Below are 16325 nucleotides of genomic sequence, written 5' to 3'. Positions count from 1 at the left end.
AGCTGGGCTTCCTGGCCCTCCTTTGTAATAATCACCCCCTTCTTTCATTCTGCTTTTTGTAGCTTTGGATATATGTAATCTGAACGCTATTTTTTCAGATGCATAAAGCAGGATCTGCCTCAGTAAAGTTTGTTTTTAAGCACCAGCTGTGATTTCTAACCCTCCTGGTTAGAGAGGGGGGAAAAACCTGAAAATGGGAGTGTAATTTCTACCAGAGAGTCACCAAACAGTGCACACAGTTACTCTTCATCCCACTTACTCCTTTCCTCAGACAAAAACACTGCCCATCGCTTCCTTGTCCATCAACATCTTAAATTAAGGTGTCAAGTCTTACTCAGATTTTGAAACTGGTTTCATTTTTGTTATATAGATTTTCCTAATGAAATGTTAGTTACAGACTTTGGACATTTAGGGTGGGGTATAACCACTTGTGATCACTATAAAAGGCAGACAACAGAACGTTATAAAATGTACTTGCTATTCCAACACCATTTGCACTATTGTCAGGACCATTCCTTAACTGGGAGGCGTCCAATGACTGAAATTACGTCTGGCATCCTACTAACTAGCACATGCTGCTCTATAAAGACTTGACTCATAAGTTGGTATGAATTGAACATCTATCCAGAGATTGAATAAAAGGCCCTTGTAGCCTGAAGTTCCTTCTCTTGTTTGGCCCACCCCTTTTCTATTCAAGAGCCTTTTCCTGTCCAGCTCAACATCTGGAATAGTTATGCTCTGTCCAACAAATCAATCTTGTTCTTCTAGGGCACATCATTTTGCTTTGAGTGATATGGAAAGATACTACACAGTAAAGCTATTGTATTACATATCAATACATGCAAGCATTTATATAAGACTGTTTCCTCACTATCAATACATGCAAGCATTTATATAAGACTGTTTTCTCACTATTGTATTCTCTGCAAGTCTTTGGCAGAATGTTAACCTGTTCCCATGCATGTTTTCGACCACAAAATAAAACAGGTTCACAGAAGGCTTATTTCTGCCTACATGCCACTATAAACTTCAGTTCCTTTGTTGCTCATTCAGAAATCTGAAACAGAATGAAACAAATGAGTAATTTGTTCAGAAGACCAGTTTTCCTCTAGTACCACCTGCCTAAAGAGTATTTTGGCACTGGAAAGCCCAACATCAAGATTCCTCTCAAGAGGACCGTGGGTCACTGATGTGACAACATGCACATACATCCAAGGGCACTACAGCAAAGGCCTGTAAACATGCAACGTTTAAAGATAACAAAGCATGGTGAAATAGTGCTAAGGGCTAAAATGTGCTGGACAGAGTCGTGATATGTAAACCTATGGGCAGCTGCAGTTCCCTTCAGAGTCAATAGCCTTCCTCACACAGATATCTTGTCTTCATTAGAAAATGGACTAACTGTAGCAAGTTGTTCTCGTTTCCAAGCTACTGCACTGGTGTTCCTTATACTACTCATTGCATAGTAGGAGGCAGTGAGAAAAACTGTGGCCTAAAAGGTTATCTGCTCAGTGATCAATTATATTCCAGGTCTCTTGATCACTTTGTTCCATATGCCACACATTACTCAGTTTGTGATTAAACAGGACAGGAGCACCATTCACAGACTAGCAGCTAATTGTTCTATTCTTCGTGCTGTGCATGCCACTTTACATTCCATAGGACTTTAAAGAGCAGAGCGCTTAATGACAGTATGAGATGGAGGTGCTTCAGTTAAGAGCTGGACTTGGAAACACTAATTTAAGTTTTCAGGTATCAGAACTGGATCTGAAGAAATTCCCCAGACAGTAAGAGGGGGGAAATGTAGACACCTTCATTAGTTTTGCGAAGGTCTTTAAACACTGGAAAATGGCAAAGATAGAATGATGTATGTGAGATCCAAAATCTGTGGAGATTTATGGGACATATATTCAGATATAAGACTTGAAGAGTCTCTTGTTTTAAGTGCTAAGAATAGCAAGAAAGAACCTTGAGGTCTAAAAAAGAAGCTTGAGGACACATATCAGTTAGGATCAGACTTGATCAAGTGTTAAACTGGTGGTTGAAAAAAAAAAGCTAGGCTAAAATCAGAGATGATGTAATTAACATAACTGGGTTGTAACAGTTCCATCAAGTGATGTGGGTGTGTGTAAAGTGCCGTCAATATAGCTGGGTTCAAAGAATATAATTTCAGCAGCTTTAGCTACTACCGTTCTGGGATGTTATAGATTCATTACAGGGAGATACGGGAGACTAAATTTTTATCTCAGGAAGAAGGGGGAATCAAACTTGTCCTATTACACTGCTTGATGTATACAATCATTAAGAGCCAGGCATCCAACAGAAGGTGAGACATGGAAGCCACTTTCTTGTGTATAAGAAATAAACTTACAGGGAGCTTCACTATACTAGAAGGGCTTTTATACATTTTTTACTGTTCTTTATGATGTAATTATATTATTAGGATGGCTGCTAAATTATAGCTATATTACTGACCACTGAGGAAGGCCTTCTGAGGCCGAAACGCGTCTGGTCCTTTTTTTAGATCCTACTTGGTCAAGGATGTATTTTATCTCCCTATCTCTTCAATTTATATGCAGAAATATAATTAGGAAAGCTGGATTAGATTTAGATTAAGGTGGAGTGAAAATTGGAAGGAACATTAATAATTTGAGATATGCTGATGACACATTATTGGCAGAAAATAGTGAAGATTTGAAACGACTACTGCTGAAAGTTAAGAGAAAATGCCAAAGCAGGACTATAGCTGAACATCAAGAAAACAAAAGTAATGACTACAGGAGAATTACACAACTTTAAGGTTGACAATAAGGAAATTGAAATTGTTGAAGACTTTCTATTCCTTGGCTCCACCATCAACCAAAAGGCAGACTGCAGCCAAGAAATCAGGAGGAGATTGAGACTGGGAAGGGCCGCCATGAAGGAGCTAGAAAGGATTTTGAAGTGTAAGGATGTGTCACTGGCTACCAGGACTAGATTAGTTCATGCCATCGTATTCCCTATTGCTATGTATGGGTGTGAAGGCTGGACGGTGAGAAAGGCTGATGGGAACAGAATAAATTCCTTTGAGATATGGTGTTGGAGGAGAGTGTTACGGATTCCGTGGACTGCCAAAAAAAAAAAAACAAATCAGTGGGTTATAGATCAAATCAAGCCTGAACTGACCCTAGAAGCTAAAATGACTAAACTGAGGCTATCGTATTTTGGTCACGTCATGAGACAAGAGTCACTGGAAAAGACAATCATGCCAGGAAAACGTGAGGGCAGCAGGAAAAGAGGAAGACCCAACAAGAGATGGACTGACTCAATAAAGGAAGCCACAGCCTTCAATTTGTAAGATCTGAGCAAGGCTGTCAAAGATAAGACATTTTGGAGGACTTTCATTCATAGGGTCGCCATGAGTCGGAAGCGACTTGATGGCACTTAACACACACACGGTCAGTGTAAGATTGTACATCGCAGGTGTTCATGTTTGTATACATTGAATGTGAAAGTCTTGCCTATGCTAGAGGCCTTATGTTTTTAACTTGAATGTGCATCTTATTAAAATTCATATATTTGTAATTTTAGCATTTTTCAGTCAACCTCTTCAGTTTGGGTTCAAGAAGAACTGACATCTCCAAAGATGGGCCCAAACAAGTTTAAGCAGCAGTTTAGACGGGTTGCTGAGGAGAATAAGCTCTTCCATAATCACAAGATAGAGTACATTAAATCTTGTTGAACTTAGTTAACCAAGAAAAAGCCCACAGTGCTCATAAAGAATGCTAACTCAATCACTTCAACACAAGAGCAGTGCATTCTGGAAACAGAAAGTCCAGTTACCTCTAAGGAAGAAATGTCTTTAATATGCCTGGTATGGAAGGTTCCTGAGGGAATCAATAGTGATTATATGGAAATTGTAAAAATACAAACATGCAAGGCCCTAGCATTACAATACACCCTGAGGCATTCAGAAGCGACACACTTTTGCAATGGAGCAAAATCAACAGGAGTACAACATGAATTTTTTTCTACCCACTTTCCTTATTCAGTAATACAAAGACATCCTTTACATTCACTTTGCAATTTATTCTATTTCTCACATGGTCTTCAAATACAGTTTTACACAGTCCGTTCTGCTACAGATACAGTAGGTCTACAGACAGTCCTGAAAGTGGCATTCCAACTGTATACGCAATGAAAACTGATAGCCGCAAAAGCTGTGTCAATGCATTGCTTTACAACCCTAGAGCAAAGGACTGACCCAGACTTTCCAGCCTATCAACAAAAATCAGCTTAACAGTGATAAATTCTTAAGGAGAGAGATTGTGTTAACTGTATAAAAAGATCTCCCCACACACAAATATTTAATGCCATAAATCCAGATTATGTTCTTTCTGGCATCTAATTAAAACTAAACCAAGTGGCTTGCTGCTCAGCATATACTCAAAGCCATACAGAACTCATGACAGCCAGCTTGGAATTACACAAGATCTATCATTGCTCAGTGCCTTGTTCCCCAAGTGAAATGTACTTGCTGCAGCTTAAATACTTTGCTATTAAAACTGTTCACATAGTGAAAAATCAAAAACCTGCAAGTTTAACAATGAAGCCCAATCATCGGTGTCTTGTAAAGGCTTCAAACTACGTTTTAGTAGTCAAATGCCGTTAGAAAAAGTGTAGAAAACTTCTTCTGTAGGTGGAGGGGATGTTTGCAAAAGAAGCCAAAATAATTGATTGTAGCAGATCAGAGAAATGAGGTGTGGTGTTTGCTGACTGCCTCCTGGGAACAAGGCATTCAGTGGAACAACTCTCCCAAGTGGGGCAGCTACCTCCCTACTACAATGCCAAGCCATGCAGATACAACCTGTTGGATTTTGGTAAAAACCTCAAACACTTGAAACAGGCAGTACGTTAAAATTAGGCAACTACTTAAATAATGTGTAAAATGTACTTTTTGTCCACAAAGCAGTCTGACACAAGCGTGCATGACTTGAAGACCCTGATTTATGCAGAATGACAGACTCACTCAGGATAGAAGCTGTACATCATAGCGTACAGCTCTTTAACACAGTCCAGGTGGGCAAATGGCTGGCTGTGGCATTAATGATCTCACTGGATCACCCTCCAACCAGCGTTTCTCTAGCAGGAGGCAGCATCTACTGCACCTTTTGATAACTTGTTTCTAAAGGAATGACCTTCCTAGACCAGCATTTTCCCTACCTCCCCCATGACTTTTCTACTGAAGGGCATGAGGCACAGCAGAAAAGGCCAGTAGTGGAATTAGCTTTAGCCTCTCTTGTGGTTTGACATTATTCAAAAGTGCTGTCTTGGAACATCACTTTGCTTTGAAAAGCAAAAGAATTACAAAACAATTAAACACAAAGTGTCAGCATACAGTTTATATATATTTACACACTGAAATTTACACTTCTGCCACTGAGTGACTTCGCCACACACAAATGCAGTTTATCCCTACAAAGCACGAAGCTTAACCAATATTCTTTAGAGGTGACGGCCATTCCTTCCCTATCAGCAAGCAGGACAGAAGACCAAACCCAGAGCTGTCAATATTGATTTTTCTCTTGTTGACTGACACAGCCACCTTCCTTTATTCTCCCAGGATGAAATCCTGTTTGCACCTCTCTCATCCCACTTCATGACATGGGAGAAGGGGCATTTCATGTTTGGACCCTCTGGGTAAGACAACCATTCAGCTGATACGCAGGTAGATGCATGGAACTGCCACCAGTACTTTAAGGAATTTGTGGGTCTCTTCCCCAAGGCAACATCATATGCAGTATTCCTTGGCACTCTGCTTAAGACCAGGAAATGAGGATGACCAGTATCTGTTCGCCAAACAGTATTTTCAGCAGCATCTTGGAGGTGATGGGTGAATTTTCACAAAGCCGTCAGGCCAGCTGACTGCTGCCTTTGTATGGACAGACAATAAGGTAAAACTCGGCTCACCACTCTCCAGCAGTTAGGGATCTAAAGTATCAAATACTCATTGACCAAGCTCCTTACAAACTTCTTCCAAGGATAATGGCATCCTTAGGAAATCCTTCCATCTTCGCTATTTCAAAGCATCCAAGCTTGCTGTAAAATTCCAGAATTCTTTTATCATCTGGTCTCACCTCACAGAAAGCCCCACGAGAGCCTGCAGAACAAAGATAAGAAATATTTAGGGAATGGGTAAAAGCGAAGAGAAATTACAGTAATAAGAGCTGAAACTCCGCAATCAGATTTCTCTCACTTTCCCAGTCTCAGCACTTCAGGTACCTCTCTGGCTAGGAACCCAAGAATAGCCATAACCCAAAACTTAGGTACTCCCATCAATTCTAAAACAGGTTTGCCATGTGGAAAGAGGGTAAGAAATCCCAGAGTCTGCTTGGGCATCAAGAACCAGCTGCTTGGTATTCTTTGTTTCAGACTGAATTGCAGAAGCCAGCCCTTTTCAGCCGTACAGAGGCATATGCTCAACTATACAGTTAGCTGAGATTTAAAGGAATGGGGTCACGAGGACTACCAAAATTATCGTTATAGTATAATGTTCTCACCCAGCAACAGGAAATAAAACAGATGCTGCAAACATTGGTCATTTTCTGCTTCTAATGCAAAGACCTCCTATTCGTAGTCATCTCTAACAAGCAATTCTGACAATATTGCTCCATCTACACAATAAAAAAAAACAGTAACCATGCAGGGGATGATGCACAATTAAGCCAACTGTGCATGAGATGGGAAATAAATGAGTCAATTTTGGATTATTATGCTCAAAGGTATGTCCATGCTTCTGAATCAAGAACATGATATGCAAATAAACCTACTGCAGTTTTTTCTAAATTTTAATACCCATCTACTAACCCCAAAGATTCTTGCAGCAGTTGAAGATAAACTCAAAAGTCTGTCATATGATTGTGACCAGCAAATATAGATCAAGTACACACAGGATTGCCACCTCCATGTTGGGACATTCCTGGACACTACTGGCTTTTTGGGGGTGGAGTCTGGGGAGAAGAGGGACCTCAGCAAGGTATAATGCCAAAACAGGCATTTTCTCCAGGGGAACTGATCTTTTTCATCTGGAGATAGTTGTAATTCTGAGAGATCTCCAGGCCCCACCTGGAGGTTGGCAACCATAATAAGGACATACAAGTACAGCCTCCCCCCCCCCAAAAAAAGCTTGAAAAACTAAAGGCTGTTAAACAGGAAATACTTGACTAGAATTCCCATGGAACAAAAAGGATTAGGACACACTGACTTTCCTTGGAAACAGTGCCATCAATAGTGGCCCTTTCCTGGTGATCTTTTAACAAACTGGCGTAAATATTTGCAAAAATGAAGGAGCTGGTTTTCAACATCCTTCTCACTGAATTATCTGAAAACTTCACCTACATTGGTTAGAGGTGGAACTGAGGTTTGTACCAAGGTGTAGAAGGTTGTAATTGCTTTTAACACTCCAATAGCTACCACTATTACTGTCAGAAACTCACCATTTGCCTTGAGGGAAGACAGTAGGCAGGCCATCATGCTTTTTGCTACACTTGGATCAGTCACCTTTTTATGGATGTCAATCTTTATCAATGATGGGAAGTTGGCAAGGAATGTTTCTGGAAGCACATCTTGCTCCTCATGGAAGCTCAACATAATTTTCTAGAATATACACAAAAGAAACAATCTTTAAGTATCATAATTTGTTCAGTGATCATGTTGGAAACATGCTATGCACTTGCCGAAGTGCATTCGTATGGACTTGGGCTATACTAATCACATGATTAATTTTCACATCAATTCCCAACTTGCTACATGCAATAAATTTTATGAGCTTCATCTCAAAGACCAAACCCACCTCTTCATCTATGTCTGAGACAAGTTTAAATGTTAGACTGATTAAAACAGAAGGCCCCTGAAATGCTGCCAGGATCACTGGAGTTGGGCTTTCTTCTGGCTGATGGCAGCACAGGATGCGGCAGTGTCAATAAACTACTGTCACTGGCAGCATCCAATGCATAACTCTAAGATGTACCCTGTTTTACTGGGGGTCAACTTCCTCCTGGTCAATGAAGGAGGAGAAGACGACCACAGCTTGGATCCAGCACAGGGTTTCTGAGGGTAGAAGGATTTCTGCCCATGGACTCTTACTTTTTCTGGGAAATGTGTAGACCACCTGGCCAGAGACTCCCCATGCCCACACCAGCAAGGCTCTGCTCAATGAATGACAGCCCATAGGCTGCACAACACCTAAACCCATCATGTGGCTGGGGCAAGAGGAGACGTGTTGCTGCCTTCCATTCCATGGCCAATACCTCATTCGCTTGCCTTGGACCTGGCCAACAGCACCAGTCATTGCCAGCATTTCCACCAGTCACTTCAGCGTTTCCATGGGCAGAAGGCAGATTTCTGCCTGGAAAGTGATATTTTTGCCTCTCCCACTTGCTGCAGCCCAAATGCTGCTCCTGGGGAATAGGGGACTCCCAGCAACAGTATTTAAGGGGGTATTTTGAACTGCAGCAAGGGGGAACAAGATTTCTCAAGACTAGCAGCCTTGGATGAAGAAAACTGATAAACACGGTGCCTATCCCTGGTCTACAGGAGGAGTTATAAACAGGAGAGCCTGGTTTTAGTTAGGATCCAGAAAGATTTAATGAGATGGCCTTTGGGAATTAAAACTATTTTGTCCCAAGAAAAATTTATGTGTATGGAGAAGTAACTGAAGATACCAAAGGTAACAGGGAGCAACATGCAGGGTGTATGGCCAGCTACATTCACCCCGTTTATTGCCAGCACACCACTATCTTCAGACAGACACTGCATTGTTCTCCAGCATTTGGGTCAAAAGGTTGTCTGTCTTATTGTATAGGTTCATTGAACAAAGTAAGCAAAACTATTCAATTTATTAAATCCAAACCGCTGAGCAAAGTTTTAATTAGAGATACTCTGCTCTGCAGCACAAATAGCTAACATCCCCCCCACAAATAATGCTTTCCATGCTAAGCTACATACACTGTCCTACATGCAAACATCAGTATGTTTGCGAAGTGGGGGAGGAGCCTCTTGACGGGGGATTAGGCCTGGGATCCAAGAATATATAAGGATCTCATCTAGCTTCTTCCAAACACCATTCCCAGAATATTTTGCAGACACTCATCAACATTTTGAAGCTGTTTGCACCAACAGGTTAGTCAGTGTGCATGCATGTTATATGCCAGAGAGTCCAAAATCTGATGACTGTACTACATTCTATATGGGAGGCCAATTTCTATAATTTAATGCTTGACAATGACACTATGCAGTTAAGGAGCACCCTTGATTACAGTACATGTAACTGAACTGTCAGATAAAATTACATGCAATTATACTTAATTTCATAAAGATGCAATTTAACACAAAGCCTATAAAATTCACAGATCATGGTGGATTGAGATCTCCAGAGGAAAACTAATTCTAGAGACTTTTTGGTCTGTGTACTATAAACGCTGAATCTGAAGTTTTGCTTTTGAAATTGTTTCCACCTGTCAGGAGCAGGCCATGAGGATGGTATGTGGTAGTGTTGTTGTGCTGCTTCCAGGTGCTGTTGTGCTATTCTGTCCAAGGCCAGTCTAAGCCCCGTGTTTAGTCTTCATAGATTCCCATACTGTGGAAATCGCCGAGTGCTCCTTCCTGCCTGTTGGAGGGGGGGGGGGGTTTGCCTGGGTAACCGGTTATCTCCTTTTGCTCTGCCATATATGCTATGTGCCTTGCCTTTGACCCTTACTAGTGTCCTTTTGAATATGGCTTCTGAAACCTGTCGATTCTAACCAATAAAACTGCTTTCGTGGATTTGCCGTCTGCTGAAATCTGTTTATGGGTTTGCCGCAGGGCTAGAGCTTACACCACCTTTACATATCTTTAGAGTCTGGAGAAAGAAGCCTAGATATACAGGCTCACAATACTTTGACAACTCAAGCATACATTATTAGCATGGCTAACCTCTGCCTCAGATAGTTCCTTGTCACTGCTTGGCTTGCTATATTTTTCCTGCATGAAAGGAATCCAGGCCATTTTGCACTTCTTAATGAAAGGAGTTACATCGACAGTTCCCAGTGCATAGCCACAGATGCCGCTTTCATCCTCCAGGACAAAGCAGTAATCTGGGCTGAGGGACAGCAAACCACCTACCAACCTGAGAGGAGAAGAAAAGAAATGGACAGTTAAGCCCACGGAAAGCAAAATCATACAGGTTATGTTAGGTAACTGATGGATACTCAGGAATATATCTACAGATCAGTTAAGCCACTGAAATTTCGTAAGGGAGGAAGAAGCCATAGGTGATGTTAATACAATTACAACCTGTGCACATTTAAGCTACATAGCCTTAAGAACAGACTACTAGTATAATTTCAACCTTAACAAATGCCTGTGATTCAGGTACTGCATACCGCACATAAGTATCAGAGAACATGGAATGTAGGAAATAGCAAGGGCTAGAGGAAAGTAAAGTTAAGAGCTTTAAACAAATGCTAGAAGGAACAGGAAGTGATTGCAGGGAACTGTCAAGCTTACAGAGACAGGACATAAACTTATTCTTGCAGAGATGTTCTGACTAAAGAGACAAACAACAAGAGGGAAGATTAGCAGGACCACCTTTATGGCAATCAGTTGAGACCGCCAAGCCACAGGTAGTGAACCCTAGTTGTAAATTAAAATGGAAAAAAGCTGCTGATCATGAGAACTGGCAAGCTTTAAATGGGAGCAAAAGGAAAGGACAAATGCTAACATATCGTTTGAAGATCAATCCATAATACTACTGAATCAGCAACTGAACAACATCCACAGAAAGGAAATGTTTGATGGAATATTAGGAAAGATAAAGTTTCTGGGGTATAAGTGAAGAAATTATAGTTATATCATTGCCATAACTGAGCACACTGGAAGAAAGACCCAGATGGTCTCTCTGACAATCCCATGTCAACCCTTACAATATAGCTAAAGTAGCAACTTCAGGGAAAATACATGAATTAGCTCTGCAAATGCCTCTTCCTCTTAAAAAATCCCAAGAAAAGTTTAAGTCTTTACTCCCAACCCTACCTAAATGCTACCTATACAAAGACAAAGATTCTACCCCTGTTGATAACAGGAAACACATGCAAAAGAATGGTTTGCTTCTGCAACACCGTACCATTCTATGAACTTATATGCATGTACCATTCATTTACTGCTGAGAAAACACAGGACTTAGGACATAATGCCCCTTTATCACAGTTACGCAATGCCTGTGGATGCCTACATGTTTCAGTACAATCTCTCCTATTTTATTCCAAATTAGGGATGCCATCAATACATGGGATGTGTAAATGTAGACTTGCCCCCTTAAGAAAAGCACAGAGCCCCCTCACCTTGTTTACCTTGGCTTTGAACACTCATGAAAAACTTATGAACACTCATGAACACTCATGAAAAACACAGCGTATTTTACAAAGCTTGTCATACTTTACTTGCACATTCCATTTTTATATGAAACAAGGATTCTGAAAGAAACACATCCCGTGCCCCTCCATGCTCTTCAATGAGTACTTGCAGCCGGGCAAATGAATCTAACTGCTCCCCAGAATGGGGAAGGGGAAGAGATTAGGGAGGCCAGTATTTATAGGGAGAACCATCGCTGGCCTCAACTATAAGCCGGCAGAATAGCTGTCTTGCAGGCCCTGCGGAATTCTTGAAGATCTCGCAGGGCCCTTATCTCACTAGGGAGGCTATTCCACCAAGCAGGGGCCAGGGAAGAGAAAGCCCTGGCTGAGGCCAGCCGGACACTCCTTGGGCCGGGGACCACCACTCTGGGGAACAGGAGAGGCGGTCCTAAAGATATGAAGGTCCCAGACTGTGTAAGGCTTTAAGTGTCATACCCAGCACCTTGAACTCAATATTCCAGCTGGAGCCAATGCAGTCGACGGAGCACTGGTGTAATATGTGCTCACGGCATTCTGTACCAGCTGGAGTCTTCGAGTCAGTCTCAGGGGCAGCCCTACTTAGAGCGAGTTGCAGTAGTCTAGCCTGGAGGTGATGTCACATGGATCACCATGTGTAAGTCAGGGCGGGAGAGGTCAGGCCCCAACTGCCAGTCTCAGCAGAGGTGGTAAAAAGCTGTCCAGGGCCATGGCTGTCACCTGTGCCTCCACTGATAAGGAGGCATCTAAGGTCAACCCCAGGCTCCTGACAGCGCGCGTAGGTGTCAACTGCACGCTGTCAAGAGCCAGGAGTTGGCACCCTGCCCCCAAAATTGGAAGTGGTAAATGGATATCAAAATGAGAGTTCTTATGGCTAATGCACAGATCCAAAGGAATACAGAAACTTGACTGGTGGAAATCCCAGACAGGATCTCTGTGAGTAGTCTGCCAAAAAGCAACTCTTGTGTAAGGGAGCACTGTAATCCAAAAGTGATAGAAGTAAACTGCAATGACTGCCATACAATTGGTTAAGCTAACTAGTGATGCCACGGAGAAGCCAAGGTACTGAAAACCATTCTTCCAGTTCATGACTGGAAACATTTTTTGGATTGCTTACAGACATAGAAATATGCATCCTTACAATCTACCACTGTATACCAGGTTCTGGCTTTGAAAAAGAACATCTGCCAAGGAAGCTATCTGAGGAAGCATCAAATTTTTTAAGAAGTTGCTGCTTCAAAGACATAGAGTGGAATAAGACCTCTATCCTGCAACAAAGAATAATTGTATACAAGAATTTCAGGATCAACAACTGCTTCCTTTCAAGGATGGCACTGACTGCTTGATCAAGAGCAATCAGCTGCCTTTTGTTGTGGATTCACAATAAAATTTATATGTTTGGAATTTTCTCCTGCCTTAATAGTAAACATTCCTTTTCCAAATGATAAATCATCAGGCACCTGCTTTCTGAAAGCAAGGAGACAGAAGTGGATCCAGATGCACTGGCAAAGAGTAATGGAATTTGAAATATGGCACAGTGTTTATTTGTTGCTTTGTTAGCTGGAAACTTCCCGATTTACACACGCTTTGTTATCCCGTAAGTGATCAAGGCAAAAAGAGATGTTCTAAAGTTAGCCAGATTAGTTAGTGAAGTGGAGCTAGAGTTTGCCTAAAACTGAGGAGATCTGCGATCATTTCCAGTCATGAAAATAATGGGTGGTCCATGGGAAATTTTGTTCCATGGGAAATCTAGTCAAGTATTTCCTAGAAATTGACTACTATTCTTCTTATAAAGATCAGGTAAGATTTAAAAACATGCCTGTGTTCTTTTTACAAGGGATGAGAAAGTCTGGTTTTATTCTGCAGGTGTTAATTTTCTTTTGCTACTTGAACACTGTTTGAGTCACAGGCAAACTTGCATGAAATCTTGAAGCTTGTACAAGTTACTAAGTAGTTAGGAAGGATCAGGGGTTAAAGGGAAATGCCAGCTCCACAATAAAACCAATTTGTTAATTTGTGCTCTATGCAACTGACAAGCCACTGAAGTATTCTGTTGAGAGCCCCTGCCTTTTCTAGTTGCTTTAAAAAATTTTTACACATTTCTGGACTACAAAAAACATATAGCTGTTACTACAAAAATGCAATGATTCAGATGCCACTGTCAAGGGTACACATACTTGTCTCCAATTAGGTCTGGCTGACTATGGAAAGGCTCATCAGTTCCATCGTCATACATTTCTCTGCAGATCTTGTAAACCGATGCCTAAGGACAAACAAAAAAATTACTGTACCAGTTAACAGACCAGCATGCTCATTCCTTCATTAGACCCTACATTCATTAGAGTCTACTGTACATACTGACAGTGCAACTTGAGGGATATTGGGTTAGATTAGGAAGGTATGAATTCAAATGCAGGTCACAGGATGGCCTTTGAGAAAGTTGACAACCCCACACAAGCCACCGACATTTTAGCAGGAAGGATGGGATACAAATGTAACAGAAACTACCCACAATACTTCTGAAATATTTTCAGAATATTTCAGGTTTATATGTGGATCATGTAACTCCTTATTAATCTATGTAATCAACAATATAAAACCAGAATCAATTACAGATTCAGAGATGATAGTCTACTAGGGGGATTTTTATTGCCACCCTTTCCTCATGCTGTTCCTGAGGGTCTGACCCACAGGAGCCACATTTTGGGGAACAAAGCAGACTGCAGCAAGAACAGGGAAGCAGGAAAGATGCATTCTGAAAGCAGAATTCTCTATGTGGTCCTGATGAAGACTTTGTTCTTTGTCTGGAGCAGCCACTGCACAAACATCACCCTTTGCTCTGGAAAGTGAAGTTTCATGGAAGACTGATTTGGATAACAGGCATGCTGGGTGCCCACAAAACACCTCTGCATGTCATCCCCCTTTGTGACATTAATCTGATCTTCATAATAATGGTACAGTGAATAAGTGGACAACCTGAGGCGGTGTCATTTAGTGGGGCCTGGAAAATATGGGCTGACTTGAGGAAAAAACGCTTCATTAACTATAGAGGAGATAGTGAGAACTCATAACATTGGCAGGTATAAGGAGGTACAGTTCACCTGCTAGATTAAAAGTGCTTTATAAATAGTAAATGCATTTGCTGGCTAAACGTTTTAGATAAGGAAGATCAAGGGAGCTATCTGAGCTGGAAGGAAGCATGAAGCATTTAACATTTACATTCTCTTTCTAGAAATGCGGTCATTTTTTTATAACTATACAATGCAATTAGGAGAAAGCTATTTGCTAGTATTCCTAGGGTTTCCAGTGATTTCAGGCTACGCAACATTGGTGCAACAGCTATTTGATCCATCCATCTCCTCGGTGTGGAGAAGGCTCTCTGGACATAGGGAGCTTTACGTAAAGGGAACAGGTGATCATCAGTAAGTTTCTCTAAACAGCAGAAGTGTATACAAGAATGGCCAATCCTTCTGCTTACCTCATCTTTAGAATAATATGGTCTGATGGTGTATACTTTGGAAGTAGGAGTCAGAGGAGGTGGCTGAAAAAAGAGGTCATTTGCTCCTTCAATAGGCAGCAAACGCTGTGAAAACAAAGAATGAGTGTAAGTGTTTGAGAAGACAGACACATTACATTCTTGGGCGTGCATTGCAGACTCCCAAGTTAACTTTTGCTACTGCAGGCACCCCAGAGGGAAGTAGGGTTCTGCAGGCTTTACAAATGTAAGGACCATTTTATCGGAGTGGAAATTTTTAAAATGCACAACTGTTACAGCGCTTAATGGAGTTTACATTAAACTCATTTCTGCTTTAACATAATTCCACCAAATTTCATTTATGCTCTCAGCATAGTATAGCCATGTCAGGAGGAAAGGTTTGGTCTGAAGAGGGTTAACTGGCCAGAGGAGACACTAACCCAAAAGCAACGTGCTGACTCAATTGGCTGCGCGCAGACAGCACCTGTGAGGGGGAAGAAAGTATAGCCCCTGAAAAATCCATGAGCAAGTACAAGTACAGAACAAACAGAATTAGGACAGATTTGCCAATTGCATTTACCAGAACTTATCTACTGGTTTTGCACTGAGAGAATCCTGGAGTTCACAGTATTGTGACAGTCTCTTTGCTCATGGAGTTCTCATCGGCAGATAAGCAGGCGCGCATTGTGCAATTGCGGGCGCAGATAAAAACGCTGTGCGACCTGCAAAGAAACAATGTGAAATGTACAACTAAAGCCGCTGCGCTTCGCAGGCGCGTGGGAATGGCAGCATCTCCTTGGGATATTACTGTAGAAATGGGAGGAAAATTATTTTAAAACAAAGCTGTCAGGCCATTTGGGTTTCGACCAGAAAGCCTTCGGCAGACCAAGCCTTCCAAGCCCTCTGATGTGCAATAAAAGATTTCTCAAACAAAGACAAATGTCATTCAGTTGTGAAGTCATATTGATACCTGGAACTCTCCTGCTAGACCACCTCTAAAGGCCCAGGGTTCTTGGTCTCCACTTAAGAACTGTGCTGAAGATTGACTACGACACCCTGTGGAGATCAGATCCAAGCGGAGAACGTTACGAGAAGGGGGATTGTCCTGAGATACTAAAATGTCCAACAAGCTAACACACACTTTGTGGGAATCTCTCTAACTGAGCTATAATCCAAGGACTCATGGGGCTGTAATAATGTTGCACAGCTGGTAAAGATTTCTAATGACTAGGTGCTCATGCTCTTTATTAACAAAACAAAAATAATGTTAGATGATAGCCTTAAAGAGTAGACCATTCAACACTTTTACAGCAATCTGCTTCATTACAGACAAGTGCATGATGTACACACACAAAAGAGTGAGCTCGGTCCTGTTCTTTTTCACCAAGAACATTTAGAAGCTGTACAGAACAGCTTCACCCAGAAAGAGAGGCACAGTAACTAGC

The 16325-nt window shown here is 41.5% G+C and overlaps 1 protein-coding gene across 1 annotated transcript in view; it reads right to left on the bottom strand.

Moving 5' to 3' along the window:
• Positions 1 to 5713: 5713 nt before the first annotated feature.
• Positions 5714 to 16325, bottom strand: part of OGA (O-GlcNAcase) — a 32058-nt gene continuing 21446 nt past the window's right edge. The window contains exons 11-16 of the mRNA XM_056849428.1: positions 15851 to 15936; positions 14884 to 14988; positions 13583 to 13668; positions 9952 to 10144; positions 7476 to 7635; positions 5714 to 6139 (exon numbers count right to left, since the gene is read on the bottom strand). Of these exons, the coding sequence (XP_056705406.1) occupies positions 6003 to 6139; positions 7476 to 7635; positions 9952 to 10144; positions 13583 to 13668; positions 14884 to 14988; positions 15851 to 15936 (767 nt within the window). The 3' untranslated portion in view covers positions 5714 to 6002. The remainder of the gene's footprint in view (positions 6140 to 7475; positions 7636 to 9951; positions 10145 to 13582; positions 13669 to 14883; positions 14989 to 15850; positions 15937 to 16325) is intronic.

The sequence above is a fragment of the Euleptes europaea genome, chromosome 5 (assembly GCF_029931775.1).
Source record: "Euleptes europaea isolate rEulEur1 chromosome 5, rEulEur1.hap1, whole genome shotgun sequence".
Taxonomy (NCBI): domain Eukaryota; kingdom Metazoa; phylum Chordata; class Lepidosauria; order Squamata; family Sphaerodactylidae; genus Euleptes; species Euleptes europaea.
The sequence above is the reverse complement of the archived record's forward strand: the minus strand, read 5'-3'. Positions and strand labels throughout refer to the sequence as shown.